This window comes from Gobio gobio, assembly GCF_949357685.1.
Source record: "Gobio gobio genome assembly, chromosome: 5".
NCBI lineage: Eukaryota > Metazoa > Chordata > Actinopteri > Cypriniformes > Gobionidae > Gobio > Gobio gobio.
The window spans coordinates 27,263,909-27,281,605 of NC_137101.1; the positions used below are offsets into that span (position 1 = coordinate 27,263,909).

Below are 17,697 nucleotides of genomic sequence, written 5' to 3' on the forward strand. Positions count from 1 at the left end.
AGATTCTACTCTTTGAACTTGGACTCTACACCAGGGTCCCAGGTGCTCTCGTCTTAGTGCTGCTCTTCTCGATTTCACACTAGACAGACACTTCTCGCTATGGTTGCATTGGTATAGACGTTCCCTCAGCGGCAATTGACGCGCTGCAAGTTCTCTTGAAAGGGAACGCCTCAGTTACGACTGTAACCTTGGTTCCCTGAAGAGGGAACGAGACGCTGCGTCACCTTGCCATATCTCCTACGTGCCTGTCATCGACTACTTCAGACTTTTACAAAGTTAGTGCAGTTATGGTTTTGGCAGGCTTTATAGTGTCCTGTTTTTGTGACGTCACCCACCTCTGACGTTCTGCCACACCAATGGACTGATTTTACATTTTTGATTTTAAAGTCCAGCCCGCGGGCCAAATGCGGCGCGGGCGATGAATTTCAAACGACTCGCAGCGTGTCTATTAAAATATATTAAATGTGGCCCGCCATGGATAATTTACAAATCGTGCAGTTTCACAATGTCAACACAAGGTGGCAGTACTAGATTTTAGGGGGGAAACAGCGCCAAAAGCGGAACGAAACAGCGCTACTTGTGCGGTCTATGGTGAGCAGTGCAACTCGCAAGCTCTGAATCTGAACAAATGTGTTTACTTGCGGAGTGTCTCGATCACGCGACCACTAAACAGCCAGTGAGAAATGTTTCAGTTTGGCGCATAGGTCTCCGGTAAAAGCTGAAAATCTCTCTGTGATTTAATTTAGTTTAAAGCCAGTTAAACAGCGCTGACTTAATCAACAACACTAACGTGCAAATCAGGAGAAACACTGAGCCGAACCAGTTCAAATACTTTTCAAACAACAATTCATCAACATTTATTAACTGTAACCGTGGTAATTTGTCAGAAATGTAGGTTAATATCTCATTTGATTTAATTTGTAATGTAGACATGTATTAAATGAGTAATAAAGGCCAAATTACAGAATATTTTTGTCATAAACTTGCAGTTGTGCATTTGTATTTATATGTTTATAGGCCATAAAGCCATTCTAGATATAGAAATAATATTTTTTTACTTTTTACCATGCAGTGAGGTGCCACTGTGTGCACTGCAAAAATTCTCTTATTTAGTATTTTTGTCTTGTTTCTAGTCTAAATATATCTAAAAAAAAAAAACTTTAAATAAAGATCTATTTACTGTTAAATGACATAAGATATTTTTTCTTGTTTTCTGGAAAATAGAATGAAATTGAAGTTAAATTGAAGATTAAAACAAGCAAATGTATCTGCCAATGGGGTAATAAAAATAATATTGTTAATACAAATAATATTGTTTCTGTTTGCAATCTTGTTTCTTCTTTCTGTCGCAAACAGAAATAAGATTATTTTTCTTATCCCATTGGCAGATAATTTAGCTTGTTTTAAGCAAAAACTCTATCAATTTTGAATTTTTTACCCAGAAATCAAGAAAAAAATATGTAATTTTCCTTAGTAAAAGCATCGTGATTTAAGAATTCTTAGATATTTGGACTGGAAAATATCTGTGGTTTTGTTTTTTGGCAGTGTGGTTTTACCTGTGGAGATCTAAATAGAGTACTCGTTAATTTAAATAAGAATAGAGTTCTAACTCAGTAATAATATTGAAATTTCACCCATTAAAACTTTTTGGTTGATGAAAGTTTTACAGATATTGTTAAATATCTATAAATTTACATCGGTGTCCTATCACAAGCTACTCTACTGTCAGCTCATGCTTCCAAAACAGTCATAACCGAGGTGTTTTATGAAGAGATACGATCACTTTATATGATGAACAGATTTACGGTAAAAGTAATCCATATGAATCAAGATTTTTAATACGTTTTTTTCCTAAATTAATTTTAATAGTATTTTCGTGCTGTGACCGTGGGGATGGGAACATGTAGGACGTAGCATGCACACTTACTAGTGTCTCATTCTAGTGTTTAATGCTGAGAAAGACTCTAGCCTACAAGCCTCAGAAGGACTGGACTAGTAAGGACACTGCCTCACTAGGAAGCAGCCTTCCATTTGAGACACACCCCCAATGAGGTTCATTCTCGCATCTCACATCAGCATGCTTGAGCTTCCACAAAAACCAATGAGGATTGTTCTTGTGTGTCAAACAAGTACGGATGAGCTTCCAAATAAACAGGCAAAAGACTGTGCATTTGCTTATTTATTTATTTTTAAGGCTTGTAGCTAGTAAGGGACAAGTTTCACTTGGCAATACATGCTAAACTACAGTACGATAAATGCTAGAAGGCACCTGCAATTTCATCATCACCATTGTACCATTATTCAACACATATAACCACAGTTTTCTTTGGGGGAATTATACCTGTAATATGTTCAATGTGACATTGCATTAAGGTCGTTTTAAAATAGTTTTAACTCTTGACAGGAATGGGACCGATGCCATGGACAGTTAATTCTGAAATCTACCCTCTTTGGGCCAGAAGCACAGGCAATGCTTGTTCGGCTGGGGTGAACTGGACCTTCAATGTGCTGGTGTCTTTGACGTTCCTCCATATGGCCCAGTACCTGACTTACTACGGTAATTCTCTAATTAGTTCAGTGACAGCAGTCATGAACATGACCTTTTTGTCAGTATTTGATCTCTCAACATCAAGAGTATACTACGCATAAAGGCATTGTAGAACTAATTATGTTCATGACTAACTATTACTTTACTCTGTAAGTCCCTGTGCAAATTGATGTTTTAAGCACACTTTCCTGGACTTATTGTGCCAATTAATCAATGTACGTTATTTAAAGGAAAAAGAAAGGTTGTCTTGGTAACAGTTCATTAATATGTAATAAAATGCTTTGCATCTGAAACAACTTTTCTTTTTTGCTGACATCATCTAGGCAGTGCAGGCCATTGGATAATTATAGTATATATATATATATATATATATATATATATATATATATATATATATATATATATATATATATATATATATATATATATATATATATATATATATATATATATATATATATATATATATATATATATATATATATAGGGAAAAGTTATCAAAAATACATAAAGGAGACATCACTTAATTAAAATAATAATAATAAAAAAAAAGGGTAATTATTTTATGTTGAGGCCATTGGAACTACAATTAATTCTGACTGGGCCATCAGAAAAAAAAATTATAGTTGACTTTATAGTTTTGGTATTTTTAGCCATTATTAAAATTATGATTTATTAAATAATATCTCTCTGTTGTTTTCCAGGTGTATTTTTCCTTTATTCCACTTTGGCTCTAACTGGTTTCTTTTTCATTTATGGCTGCCTCCCTGAGACTAAGGGACGGCGTCTAGAAGAGATTGAGTCCTTGTTTGATAACCGGCTCTGCTCGTGTGGTATCTCAGATTCTGATGAGGATCGGCAGGTGGAATACATCCGGGTAAAAGGGTCAAACTACCACCTATCGGACAACGACGCATCAGATGTTGAATAACGTGTGAAACCTCTGGTTTGGTATCGATTGAGCCTCACTCATCCCTGACGTCAGGTTCGCCCACTGTATTGGTCAGGTTGAGAGTCTCTCATCCAGACGTTCACCGCGATGGCAAGAACAGGGTTGTAGAGCACACACAAACAAACACGCAGTGCCATGTCAGCTTTTATAATATTGTAAATATGTTTCTGGCTCGTTCCTCCACTGTCAGATGACTATCCTCTGCTTATTTATGTAAAATGAGATGTTAGCTGTAAATTCAGTAATATATATATGCAGAATGACATTATTGTTTTTTCTTTTTCTTAATGTCATGTCTAAGCGTAAACACAAAGAAAATGTTATATATATACAAATTGGAATCAAAAAATTATATTTGCTGTAATTTCCGTTCACCACTATAGAAGTTTACCTATGACTATGACAACTTCCAGTTCTGAGAACCCTAAAAATGTGAAAAGGGTTTATTGTATTTCAGAATAATAGTGAAGCCTTCAAAAATATAAAAAATGTCATTAAAGGAGTAGTTCACTTTAAAACGTAAATTACCCCATGATTTACTCACCCTCAAGCCATCCTAGGTGTATGACACTCTTCTTTCTGATGAACACAATCAGTTATATTAATAAACATCCTCCTGACGCTTCCAAGCTTTATAATGGCATTCCAACTCTTTTACGAGGTGGCTAATTCGTACAACCTCACTCGTACAAATTTGTACGACTTTTGCTAAATCGTACATATTTTTCGGAGTTGCCCAATTCGTATGAATTCGTACAAATTACCTCCCCCTAACCCCACCCCTAACCGATCGTACAAATTCGTCCGAGTGAGGTTGTACAAATTCGTACAAATTAGCCACCTCGTAAAATACGTACGAATTGGTCGTGAGATAGCATTGGGCATTCTGTTTTCAACTTGAGCAGAAAGTGTAACCCCTCTCTCAGTTCAAAACGCTTACGATTAATATAGTGTATATATAGTATGTCACACCAGTCATGCTTTTTTTCGTGATTTAAATACGGAAGACGGTTAAGAAAGATATTTTGAATATGGATATTTTTCTTACAAAACTCGATTGATTCGCTTCAGAAGGCCTTTTTTAACCCCAGGAGCCGTGTGGAGTACGCCATTATAATGCTTGCAAGCGTCAGGATATTTATCAATATAACTCAGATTGTGTTCATCAGAAAGAAGAAACTCATATACACCGAAGGCTTGAAGGTGAGTAAATGGCTTGGCTTGGAGTAAATGGGATGGCTTGAAGGTGAGTAAATCATGGGGTAATTTTCATTTTAAAGTGAACAACTCCTTTACATGGAAGTGTTGGAATTATGTAGAGATAAAAAATATTCAACAAATTATTTCTATATATTTCAGATTGCTCAAAGTAGCCACCAATTGCCTATATGGGCATTCAAGTTTGTCAAAAATGTAGACTAGTAGTCTATAAATGAATCCAAACCAATTGCCTAAAATAATGCAACTCCATGAATATCAACAAAATATAAATTGAAGTGAATAAGCATAATTTGTCAATGGCAATGGCATAGTGATAAAATGCAATCTGTCTTTCACTATCTGGACTTTGACGTACCATAGATTATTTGCTAATTTGAGCCTTCATGTTTGTAAGATTAGAGATAATTGACACAATAAAGTCATATGTAGCTTTCTGCAGTTTCCTGTGATAGTGTAGTGTGGCCTTAAACTATTTCACAATTTTGTTTTGTTTTTTGGACTCAGTTCTTCTTAAATGTAATTCTTTATTTGCATTCAAATGTGATTTAAATGTTTACACATTGAATTTTATTATTTGCTAAGAAATATATATTTTTATTATAATTTTAAATTGTCTTCCTTATAGCCTAGTGTACAAAAATCATTGCAGTTGGTCTTGTCCATGGGACAGTGTAGGATAACTGTTTCGACAAGTACTGTAATATCCAATGTTCTGTTGTGCTACTTCGTAAGTATACAAATAGACAAATACACAACAAAGTGTGCCAAACCGACCTGAAAAATATCTATGTTGTGGTTGTAGCTTTATCAAAACCAAGTTGATGGCTCTCGTAAAAGCAACCAATAACAGCTCAAGGTTTCACTGTGCTTGGCGATACATAATTGTAAACATCAGGCCTCATGTAATGTCTGTTTTGTTCAGATACTGTACATGATCATGTGTAATTTGACATTTTCCATTGGATAAAACTTAATTTGGTTGAGAGAAGCACAAATTAAATTGGCACAATGTTTGGCATTATATCAATTTAGATTTTACAGGAAAAGTTCACCCACAAATGCACCCTCAATCATCATTTACTCACCCTCACATTGCTTCAAAACTGTTTTTATTCTGTTGAAAATAAAAGGACACATTCAAAAGAATGTTCAAGCTGCTCTTTTCTGTATAATGAAAGTATATAGTGACAAAGGGAGGCCGCTCTTTTGGGTGAACAATTCCAAACCAATCAAATCTCTAACATAAAACATATTGCTTATTAGAGTCCAAAGAGAGACATTAGTACATGTATGATGTAATTTAGAGGTTTATTGAGCAGTTTCATGTGTACCAGATGTATTTGAAATTTAGATTGTACTTGGGAGGTTCTCCAACATGGACAGCCCTTTGTGTTATTACCAATGAACACATCTGTTTTAAGTGTATGGATGTATTTTTTGTTTTTGTATGTGAAACAAAATGCAGCGTTTCTACCATTGATGGAAACTAGTCAGGACAAATGTTGTGTTGTACAGTATTTGATTACTGTTGTTGTACTGTTGCTAGATTTATATTCAATAAAAGTAAATATATGAACTTTGAAAACTTGACTATGTACTTGGAGATAATAATAAAGACATATAACATACAATATTATTTTTAAGATTTGGGTTTTCAATCCTACATGCATCAAATGTGAATTGAGGTAACAATCCATCAATCAAAATGTAATTTTGCTTACTGTCTAATACTTTCTGTGTTTTAACGTCAGCAAAATGTTAGCAACTTATTGGATTTTCTCTGCCTCCTCAAAGTTCACACCTTTCGCTGTCGTGAATTTCTTCACCTCTTTCACAGAATCTCCTGCACGCCTGACATCCTTGACAGGGTTTTGCATCACACTTTCCAAACAAAGGCTGTCACACCTCTCTATTTTCACTCTGGCTTCCCACATCTGCTTTTTTTTCTGTTCTGAAGTAAACAAAAGACATATCAAATTAAATTAATTGTTGAAATTCATCAAATTAAATCAATGAATCAATTATAAATGTCTAACTTTTGATCAGTTTAATGTATCCTTGCTGAAAAGTATTAATCTCTTTCAAAAAAGAAAAGAAAAATAACTAATATACGCAAATTATGTTTGAATCCATCTTCAGAAGACTTGCAATATGATGCATGAGTCATATTCAGTGTTGGGTGTAATTAATTACTAAGTAATCTAATTACTGTAATTTAATTACTTTTCCCTCAAAAAAGTAATGTTTCTGTAATTTAATTAGGTAATTCTAATGTAATTGCATTAAAAACAGACTATAGAACAATTCTATATAAAACAGTGTATTAAACATCACATTTTAGTGTTAAAATGTACACATTTTAGTGTTAAAATGTATGTTTTTAATGTAACATTCTCCCTTTACACACTTTGGTCAGTTCAATAATAATTTATGCAATTGTATGTTTATTTGAAAGAATCAAAAGTGCAGTTTCATGTCTGTCCTTGTATTGTTCAACTGGCTTAGGTTGATATAGGATTTATGCTGCCTTCATGTGTTATTGGAAATTTCATCGCATTAAGGTTTTGACTTCATGTCTAATTTTTTTAACTAGGAAACTAGTATTTACGATAATTCCGATAGCACGTGAAGGCAGCATTAGAAAGTAATTAGTAATCCATACTTCTTAGAGAGAGTAATTAGTACATTAATACATTGTTGAAGATAGTATTCGTAGCTAGTAATTTATTACTCTCTAAGAGTAACTTACCCAACACTAGTAATAATCACTAATTTTATCAAGCTTTGTTGTCTTGTTTGACATTCCTTAACACAAATTTGGATAGACATGAAGGTGTGAAAATAATGACAGAATGTTAATTTTTAGGTAAACTATTCCTTTAAAATTATGTGTTGTGAAGTTATGTATAAGGTTGAGGTATTTATACCAGAGGCTTTGCGGAAAGGAAGCTTCAAAATTGACGTCAAATCTCTTTTTGTGCTCTTCTGACTACGAAGTTTGCGGAAGGAACCTGTTTGTGATTTTGGATGTCTCTGTGCCTGCTGGTCTGTTGCTGATGCCCCTGAGGGTCTCTTTCCTGTTCTTTTGTGGCCATCTTCTGGAGAACTAAGTGTAGTTGGATTGAGCATCTGATTAGAATGAAAAGACTGCCGCCCTGTGGCGAGGACATTGGTTTTCTGATCAGCCGTGGAGAAAGACACAGGGTTCAAGGTTCTTGGAGGATTCCCGTCACGCCTTTGTGCTTCAGTCTGCAGATGAAAAGGAACAAACTGATTTTCCTTGTGTTTTTGTCCACAGTTTACTTGTCTCAGATTGTCTGAAACAATGGATTTTATACCTCACTTTGACAATCACAGTAAGATTTTGCCTCCTGTTTGCTGGATGAAGCTTGTGAAGGTTTTGCTGTTAAATTGTTCCCAGATAAGCAACAGTGCTTTGCAATGAGAGAATCTTCAGCATGGCGCAAGTCATTTTCTTCCTGTCCATTAAGAGAGAATTTCATGGTCAGAAAGAAATTATTTGATAGCTGAATTTCACAAAAACATTTTCAAGTCATATTTCATCCCACAATAAATACAGGTGCTGGTCATATAATAAGAATATCAGCAAAAAGTTGATTTATTTCACTAACTCCATTCAAAAAATTAAACTTGTATATTATATTAATTCATTACACACAGACTGATATATTTCAAATGTTTATTTCTTTTAAATTTGATGATTATAACTGACAACTAAGGAAAATCCCCAATTCAGTCTCTCAGAAAGTTAGAATATTACTTAAGACCAATACAAAGAAAGGATTTTTAGAAATCTTGGCCAACTGAAAAGTATGAACATGAAAAGTATGAGCATGTACAGCACTCAATACTTAGTTGGGGCTCCTTTTGCCTGAATTACTGCAGCAATGCGGCGTGGCATAGAGTCGATCAGTCTGTGGCACTGCTCAGGTGTTATGAGAGCCCAGGTTGCTCTGATAGTGGCCTTCAGCTCTTCTGCAATGTTGGGTCTGGCATATCACATCTTCCTCTTCACAATACCCCATAGATTTTCTCTGGGGTTAAGGTCAGGCGAGTTTGCTGGCCAATTAAGAACAGGGATACCATGGTCCTTAAACCAGGTACTGGTTGCTTTGGCGCTGTGTGCAGGTGCCAAGTCCTGTTGGAAAATGAAATCTGCATTTCCATAAAGTTGGTCAGCAGCAGGAAGCATGAAGTCCTCTAAATCTTCCTGCTATATGGCTGCATTGACCTTGGACCTCAGAAAACACAGTGGACCAACACCAGCAGATGACATGGCACCCAAACCATCACTGACTGTGGAAACTTTACAATGGACCTCAAGCAACATGGATTGTGTGCCTCTCCTCTCTTCCTCCAGACTCTGGGACCCTGATTTCCAAAGGAAATGCAAAATTTACTTCCATCAGAGAACATAACTTTGGACCACTCACCACTCTTTTTGTCTTTAGCACAGGTGAGACGCTTCTGATGCTGTCTGTTGTTCAAGAGTGGCTTGACACAAGGAATGCGACAGCTGAAACCCATGTCTTGCAAACGTCTGTGCGTAGTGGTTCTTGAAGCACTGACTCCAGCTGCAGTCCACTCTTTGTGAATCTCCCCCACATTTTTGAATGGGTTTTGTTTCACAATCCTCTCCAGGGTGCGGTTATCCCTATTGCTTGTACACTTTTTTCTACCACATCTTTTCCTTCCCTTCGCCTCTCTATTAATGTGCTTGGACACAGAGCTCTGTGAACAGCCAGCCTCTTTTGCAATGACCTTTTGTGTCTTGCCCTCCTTGTGCAAGGTGTCAATCGTCGTCTTTTGGACAACTGTCAAGTCAGCAGTCTTCCCCATGATTGTGTAGCCTACAGAACTAGACTGACCAGACCTGACCTGATTGACTTAACAGTCAATAGACCATTAAAGGCCTTTGCAGGTGTTTTGAGTTAATTAGCTGATTAAAGTGTGGCACCAGGTGTCTTCAATATTGAACCTTTTCACAATATTCAAATTTTCTGAGATACTGAATTTGGGATTTTCCTTAGTTGTAAGTTATAATCATCAAAATTAAAAGAAATAAACATTTGAAATATATCAGTCTGTTTTTAATGAATGAATATAATATACAAGTTTCACTTTTTTAATGGAATTAGTGAAATAAATCACCTTTTTGATGATATTCTAATTATATGACCAGCACCTGTATATATTTTTTAAGTAAAAAAATGCATTACAGTAAATACTAACATAGTACAAATATAATAGTTGAATAATTATAATTCTTTAAATATGTTTACATTTAATTTTGAAAAATTCGATTTTCGTTTGCATTGCTTTTGTGATCAGGTCATAAAAAAATATATTTTTATGTATAATTTGTTATTTCTTTTTTATAATTATATCATGTCATCAGAAATACATTACCAACACTTGTATCGACACTGTACATTTCATAATTCTTCTCAGTGAATCAAATTAAATATGTATCCACTGAAATAGCTGATAATTTTCATTACGTTCAAGTGAGATTACAGATTAGCAGAGATGAAACCACTTTCATTATTATGATGATTAGGAATATTAAAATTAAGGTACAGCTTATGTCATCTGGGCCGCGATAAACTCTTCGGGGAGAGTCACAGACGCGCATAAAGACATTTCTACCGTCAGCACCTGCTGAAACATAATAAAACTTGTTGTTCTGAGCACATTTGAAATGTCTACGTTGTTTTTAACCACAAGGGGACAGTATTTACCTACAATTGATAGCACTAATTTAAATGTCCCTATAGTTTGTCAGCATTTAACTAACTTTATTCCTAAATGAACCAATCAAATGTATGTATTAATGAAGTAACCCTATGCTGAAAATGATGTAAAAGTTTAAAAAAATATTCATAAATTATATCCATTAAAACATTATTCAAAATTATAATATATATATAAACAAACTTCGAAATTTAAGAGTTCACAAGCTTGTTTTTTCATACCTGTGTTGAAAAGTGGCCAGCATTGTCCATGTTTTGTGATCTGTCACAAGAACTCTTTGAAGCAAACACTATAAGAAATGAGAATAATAAAAAATCTCATATGCAATGAATCAAAATACTGACTACTCTGGACAGCTCATGGAGGCTTTAGAAATAACTGACTATGGTCAGTCAAATGTCATATTGTTTCTGTTGTCTTCTCAAAAGCTCACAAACAATTATTTACTCTAAAAAGCTATAAATACTCAGCATCTGTATTAAAGGTGCAGTGAGCGATTTCTGGTAAACGCTGTTGATATTTAAAATCACCAAAACAAACACACCCCTACCCAAAAGGATCACACCCATATCTTGATGCCTCCACCACCATTCACATACACCCTATGCAACACAGGCAACAACTATGGTGGAATCTGCTGAGCCTGTGCCTACCGCCCAATGTCATCAATAAGTGAAAGCAATTTGTGTTAATATGATAATTCAGGTCGAATGTCAAAGAGGGTGTCACACTTGTAGTTCGGTTTGTTTGGTCCTAAAAAAAGAAAAAACATTTAGTCCTATCCGATTAGCTTTCATATTGGCATTTCTATCACCAAACCCAAAGGCATAGGGATACTTTCACAACCTGATTGTTTGGCTTTTATGACATATTGCCAATTTTGAGACGGAATTTACAGAACAACCAAAACAATGCTGTGTGTGGGGATAAATGGGGATAGATGTGTTTGTTGTGTGTATGTGATGGTATTTAGACGAGCTGAGAACTCGTGAAGAGCTTATAAGATTTGTAAAGGAGTCAAAACAGCAACAGGAATCCCTCTGTCACACACACAAACGAAGATCTACAGCGAGGAGACGCAGTCTGATGCCTGTACCGAACTGTGATGGGACAAACTCGAGACTATGACAAGAAAGTCCTTTTTAGGGTCTCTTCTTCCTGTTTTTGGTTCGTTTACATGTCTTTAGTCCGTGTTACGTTCATATTTCATTCGAACCGCACCAGAGTTCGTTTGGAACTGGACCGAGACTTTCCAGCGGTCTTGGTCCGCTTTTTTCATGCTTATTCAAATGAACCGCACTAAGGGTGCTTCAACATCCCTAGTTTGGTTTATTTGGTCCGAACCAAGGGCAAACAATTATACATTGTAGCATTTTTCAGCTTTTTTGGTTCCTTTTCACCCCACACTGACTGCTTTGGTCCGAACCAGTTGAAACGAACCAAGATGCAGTCACATGACAACATCCACATCACTCATTGGCCATGGCGTATTTCCTAAGCTGCGACTGCACGGGCTGGTTTTGTCCCTGGCCATAATCTATTACATTGTTTGTATACACCACAATATGCAAACTTATAATTAAGCGTGGATGCGGCTTGAAAACAACGTTCTAATGCACTGCAAACGGCGAGGGCGCATTGCTCGTCACTTCAAGCGAAGATTGCGCTGTTCTTGTGAGTTTTCGAAAGTTGGGACCTAATATTGGTCATCAGACCAAATTTCTATGAGGCTCCGCACCTCCTCACTACTCCACGTTTGTCCGCAAGCTGCCATGCTAAAGTGCAAACTTTCAACAAACACTTCCTCATCATATAATGCACAGCGCAGCTGACTATGGCAGCTGGTTTAGTCTAAAAATGATCAGTACTTTTTGCAGTTGGGTCTGTTCGAGGTCGGATCACGTTCTCACCACAAACGAACCGCTCCAGAGTTTGTTTGAAAGCGTACCGAGACCACCTCTTCAAGGAGGTCTCGGTACGCTTGTTTGGTCCACTTTTGGTGCGCACCCGAGTGCGATTGCTGCTTTCACACCTGACCAAACGAACCACACCAAAGGGGAAAACGAACTCTAGTACGATTCAACCGAACTAAATGAGGCAGGTTTGAGAGCACTCTAACAGAGCAATTCCACTGGGGTTCGTTTTAATCGAACCAAACCTGCCAAGTGTGAACGCACACAAATTGTTATCTAGCTCTTCTACTCCTTCGATGGGAAAGTCATCCCTTCCATTCCAAAATGAGCAGCTCCCTACATAACACGATAGTCCAAGTAACTAATATATTAGACATGTGACAAGATTATAGTGATCACTAAAAGAAGAACCAAAAGAAAAACCACTGTTACTCACGTATCGAGAAGAAATAAAGCAATATAAATAAAGGCCTTCCCATTACTTAAGGTCTCTCCAGCGTAAAAATATGGGGCAAAAATTTTGTTAATTTAGACTGTTTGATTTATTTATTTGTTTATTTTTATAATAATAATAGAATATTTGAATGTATCCCAGCCTGGATTCTGACTTGTGATGCAGCCTGAATCATAATGACGCTGTGTTCGTTTGTTGGCCAGAGGTGAACTGGCCCCCCGACTGAGCCTGGTTTCTCCCAAGGCTTTTTTTTACTCCTTTATTCTGTCACCTGATGGAGTTTGGGTTCCTTGCCACTATTGCCTCTGGTTTACTTAGTTGGGGACACTTATATTCAACAATATTATTGATCTGACTGTACTAATGCTGCTGTATGAGAACTGAACTGAGCTGGGCGATGACAATTTTTTTGCAGAACTGCTTTATAGATGAAATCAACTAATTTAATAATTGATGATCTTTACAACGGAACTGAATCAACACTGAACTGGGTTCAGCTGAACAACAGCCGAAATGCATAATTTTCCTGTTATCACTGTAAAGCTGCTTTGAAATCTGTATTGTATCAAGCGCTATATGAATAAAGGTGACGACTTAAATTTTGCTGATCACATTAAAACCAATAAAAGTTTACCTTTCTGTGGGTTTTTCATTTATATTTTTATACAGTATCCAAATAAGAATAATTCATATTTTATAAGTCTACATGGGTAAAGTTACAATACAAAACATTCTGTGTGCATGTGTGTGTTAATATGGCGAAATTTGAATTTGTAAAAATAAAAAAAAGTACAAGGGCACGCACACAATGTGATATATTGATGTGCCATTTTTTATGTTGATGTGGCAGTTTGATTTCTTTTGTTTTGATTACTAATATTCCACATGGATAAACTAATGGATAAAATAACTGTGGAGATTATTATTTTCATCAGGAATTTTTTTTCCCCAAAATATTTAACTGGTATTTTTGCTGATATATGTGCTTTGTTATACATTACTCACATTTAGTTTTTTCGATAAATCATTATATGTCTAGATTATGTAATATGTATTTTTTGTTGTTGTTGATGGTATTCAATATACATGTGTTAGAAGAGTTACGGTAAATGTTTCATAGTATTACGGTAATTGCTTCATAAAATAGATCAGGTGAGCAATTTGTACTTAGACACTGGTGATCATATAATATAGAAAAAATTTTGTCTTTGCACTTTGCACTTTTGGGGTATAGACTGAGTGTCATTTTTATGGCCAATGAAATATTTATTTGGTTGATTTATCTTTCTTGAAGAAGAACATTATGTGTGGCCTATATATATATATATATATATATATATATATATATATATATATATATATATATATATATATATATATATATATATATATATATATATATATATATATATATATATATATATATATATATACACGCTGTAACTACATGTGCTAGAAGCTATATTATTACCTTCACAATCTATGTCCTTGAAATCTATGAATAGTGGCTTCTCCGGCTGTTCACTGCTCGGTGGATACAAAACTGAGGTCACCGAATCCTCTCCCATCTTTGGGCTGAAACAGATTATGATAATTCCATGTTATATGCACTTTCTCATGCCTATTCTCTTACTGTCATACTGTGTTGGAATATATTAATATCATATTACCCACTTGGGCAATGTGCTCTCAAACTGAATTCCAACCAGTGGGCGGTTGTGTGGCAGATCTTGCTCAGGAGCTTCATTAAATGCAACCATCCATGGATTATTCAGCTTTGTTGGTTGAGAGAATGACACAGACTGAAAAGAAAAATATACTGTAACAATTTGTGTTACTAGGTTGTTTGCACAAGCTGTTGACGTGATATCAATAGACCTTAGGAGTATTCTTCATATTGTCAGGATTTTCCCTGGATAGCAGGGAGGAGGGTACATGTGGTGTGGGTTTGGGCTGGATTGGATCTGAGGAGCCAGCAGAAGTTGAGGATGGTTGATGTTGACTTTCTGAGCCACTGAGGTCGGACAGGTTAGATTCAAGCACAGGAGACAGCTACGGGAGAACAAACCATTATATAATCCTTGTTAATGAACATTCATATACAAAATACTATAAATATTAATAATGACAAGTTAATATTAGGGTCAATGGAATATAGGTGAATGACTTTGTGGTAGTCCTTACTGGCGTGAACTTGAAATCTTCAGAAAGGCGATGTCTTCTGATTTTCAAACCAGGTGTGTCTACACTATTGAAACAAATACCCAATAGCTGTAGATGAAATTATTTGGAACTATAGATAGGATAACAAACCTATTGAAATGTACCTCTTCTGTGGCGGACTGGTGTCTAGATTCAGCTTTGAAGGAGAGCAAGGGCTCATTGGTAACTTTAAGGGTTCGTTCAAAGCTTTTTTGGTTCTTTTTGGACCAATCAAACTGTTTATTTTTGGTTTGTCTACAAAACAAAACAAAACATATTATGATTTTACATGTCTTTAAAGATCACAAAAGAATGTTTGCTTTGTGTTCATATGTAAGTACACTATGACTGTACCGGTTTGCTCTTTCTTTGATGCAATCTGGTTGACTATGAATAATGTCAGCAGATCCATATTGCCAGAGTTTTGTTCTTTGGGTGAGTTCATAATATTTGACTTTCTCTTCATCCTTTGCCTTTGAAAGAATGCCTTGATGTGGAAAGGAGAATTACCAGAGAACGGCTTTCAGATAAAATAAAACACTACAAAACTAACCCTGAAAAAATAGATAGCTGGTTAGCTATGGTTTAAAATGGATGTAGCAAGTCTAAGCTTTTCTCAGCCTGCCCTGGACAAACTGGTATTCAGATGGTTTTACCTGGTTGGTCAGCTAGTCTCCCAGCCTGACCATCTAACGAAGTGGTAAAAACAATCCTGCTAAACCAGCTAAGACCAGGCTGGATGACCACCTAAAAGACTATCCACCCATTTTACACTAGTTTTAGCTCTTTTTTTCTGCAGGGAATTTACCTGTAACCCAATTTTAATCCAAAGCAATTCATAAAACTAAGGCCCAGTTTCACAGAAAGGTCTTAGATTAAGCCAGGATTAGGCTTTAGTTTAATTAGGACATTTAAGTATATTTTTAAGTAAAAAAGAAGAAAAAAAAAACATTACTGATGTGCTTCCTGAGACAAAACAATGGCACTGACATATTTTAAGATATGTCAGTACAAGTTGTTTTCAGTGAAGACAGCTCAAACATGCATTTTAGTCTGGGACTAGATTTAAACCGTGTCTGTGAAACCGGTCATAATGTTATAATCCCCCAGTTTCACAGACAAGGCTTAAACTAGTCCAAGGCTGAAATGCAAGTTTGAGCTGTTTTAACTGAAAGCAACTTGCACTGACATACCGTAAAATATTATTATTATTATTATTATTATTATTATTATTATCATACATATTATGTCAGTGCCTTTGTTTTGTCTCAAGATGCACACCAGTAATGTTTTTTTCTAAGGCATTCTTATAAAAGCTACTTAAATGTCCTAATTGAACTAAGGTCTATTCCTGGTTTAGTCTAAACCCTGTCTGTGAATCCGGGCCTATATGTAACGTTATTATATTTTGTAGGCCTATTTACAAGAAAGATATTGTTCAAATGTACTACTAAATGTTTAGTCACTTTAAAGTTTAAAACGTATTAAATAAAGTGGTTTAAAGAGATTAAATGTACTCACTCTCTGTTTTATTTCGTCTTCTTTGTTTTTCACACACCTGCTCCTGGTTAGTTAAGATTAGACACCATTAGACGTATTGTAAACTTAATTAACGTTACTTTATACCACGTAATGTTGATAAAATATTTGCTTTGACCTCTAAGGAATAGAAATTGTTTAGTCAAAATGATATCAAATCAGTTTATATTGCGTTTCATGAAGTTAGCAGTAGCACTGACCGGGATCCTCCGACCCAGTTCATGTTGCTCTCAGTCTGTCTGAGGCGGTTATAAACTCTCCTTCTGTCCCTCTTCCTTTACTGATAACTAAATACTGACAGCGTAAAATGCTAACTTTTCAGTTCATGTTGGTATTAGGAATATGTCAAAAACAGTAACCGATCAAATATAAGCTTAAAATGAAAAGGAAGCAATAACCGCCACTTGCGCGAGCGTGCTCACTCAGCGCGCGCGAGAGCGTCACAAAATGTGACGTATCATCAGCGATCTTCTTTTATTTTAAGTTTCTCTTCAGAAATTAATTGTATTATTGAATTTATTAAATCACCACCAATGAAGAATGCAATTGGAATAGAAAACGATGCAGCAAGGTTGCTGCAAAATGACGTCTGAGATTGAGATTTTACGATTTTATTAAGAACTGACATAACAAGAAAAGCATACAATATAAAAAACACTGGATGACAGTTATAATAATAAAAACATGAGGCATTTGATAACTATATTACACTTTTGTAAAGATATATTTTTATTGAACGCTTATCACACAACATGAAAACTAAATCTTTAGCAAATAATTTTTCATTTAAGATATATATATATAAGATATAGATATAGATATATATATATATATATATATAGTGTGTGTGTGTGTGTGTGTGTGTGTGTGTGTGTGTGTGTGTGTGTGTGTGTGTGTGTGTGTGTGTGTGTGTGTGTGTGTGTGTGTGTGTGTGTGTGTGTGTGTATAGACATACATACATACATTCATACATACATACATACATACATACATACATACATACATACATACATACATACATACATACATACATACACATAAATTAATGCTCGAATAACAAACACAAGAACATCGCCAAGGGAATAAAGAAACA

The 17,697-nt window shown here is 35.5% G+C and overlaps 1 protein-coding gene across 1 annotated transcript in view; it reads left to right on the forward strand.

Annotated features, from left to right (window-relative positions):
- slc2a13a (solute carrier family 2 member 13a) overlaps positions 1-3,479 on the forward strand; it is a gene marked incomplete at both ends in the record, with an annotated part of 107,891 nt that extends 104,412 nt beyond the window's left edge. The window contains 2 exons of the mRNA XM_079816911.1: positions 2,405-2,557; positions 3,253-3,479. Of these exons, the coding sequence (XP_079673037.1) occupies positions 2,405-2,557; positions 3,253-3,479 (380 nt within the window). The remainder of the gene's footprint in view (positions 1-2,404; positions 2,558-3,252) is intronic.
- Positions 3,480-17,697: the final 14,218 nt, after the last annotated feature.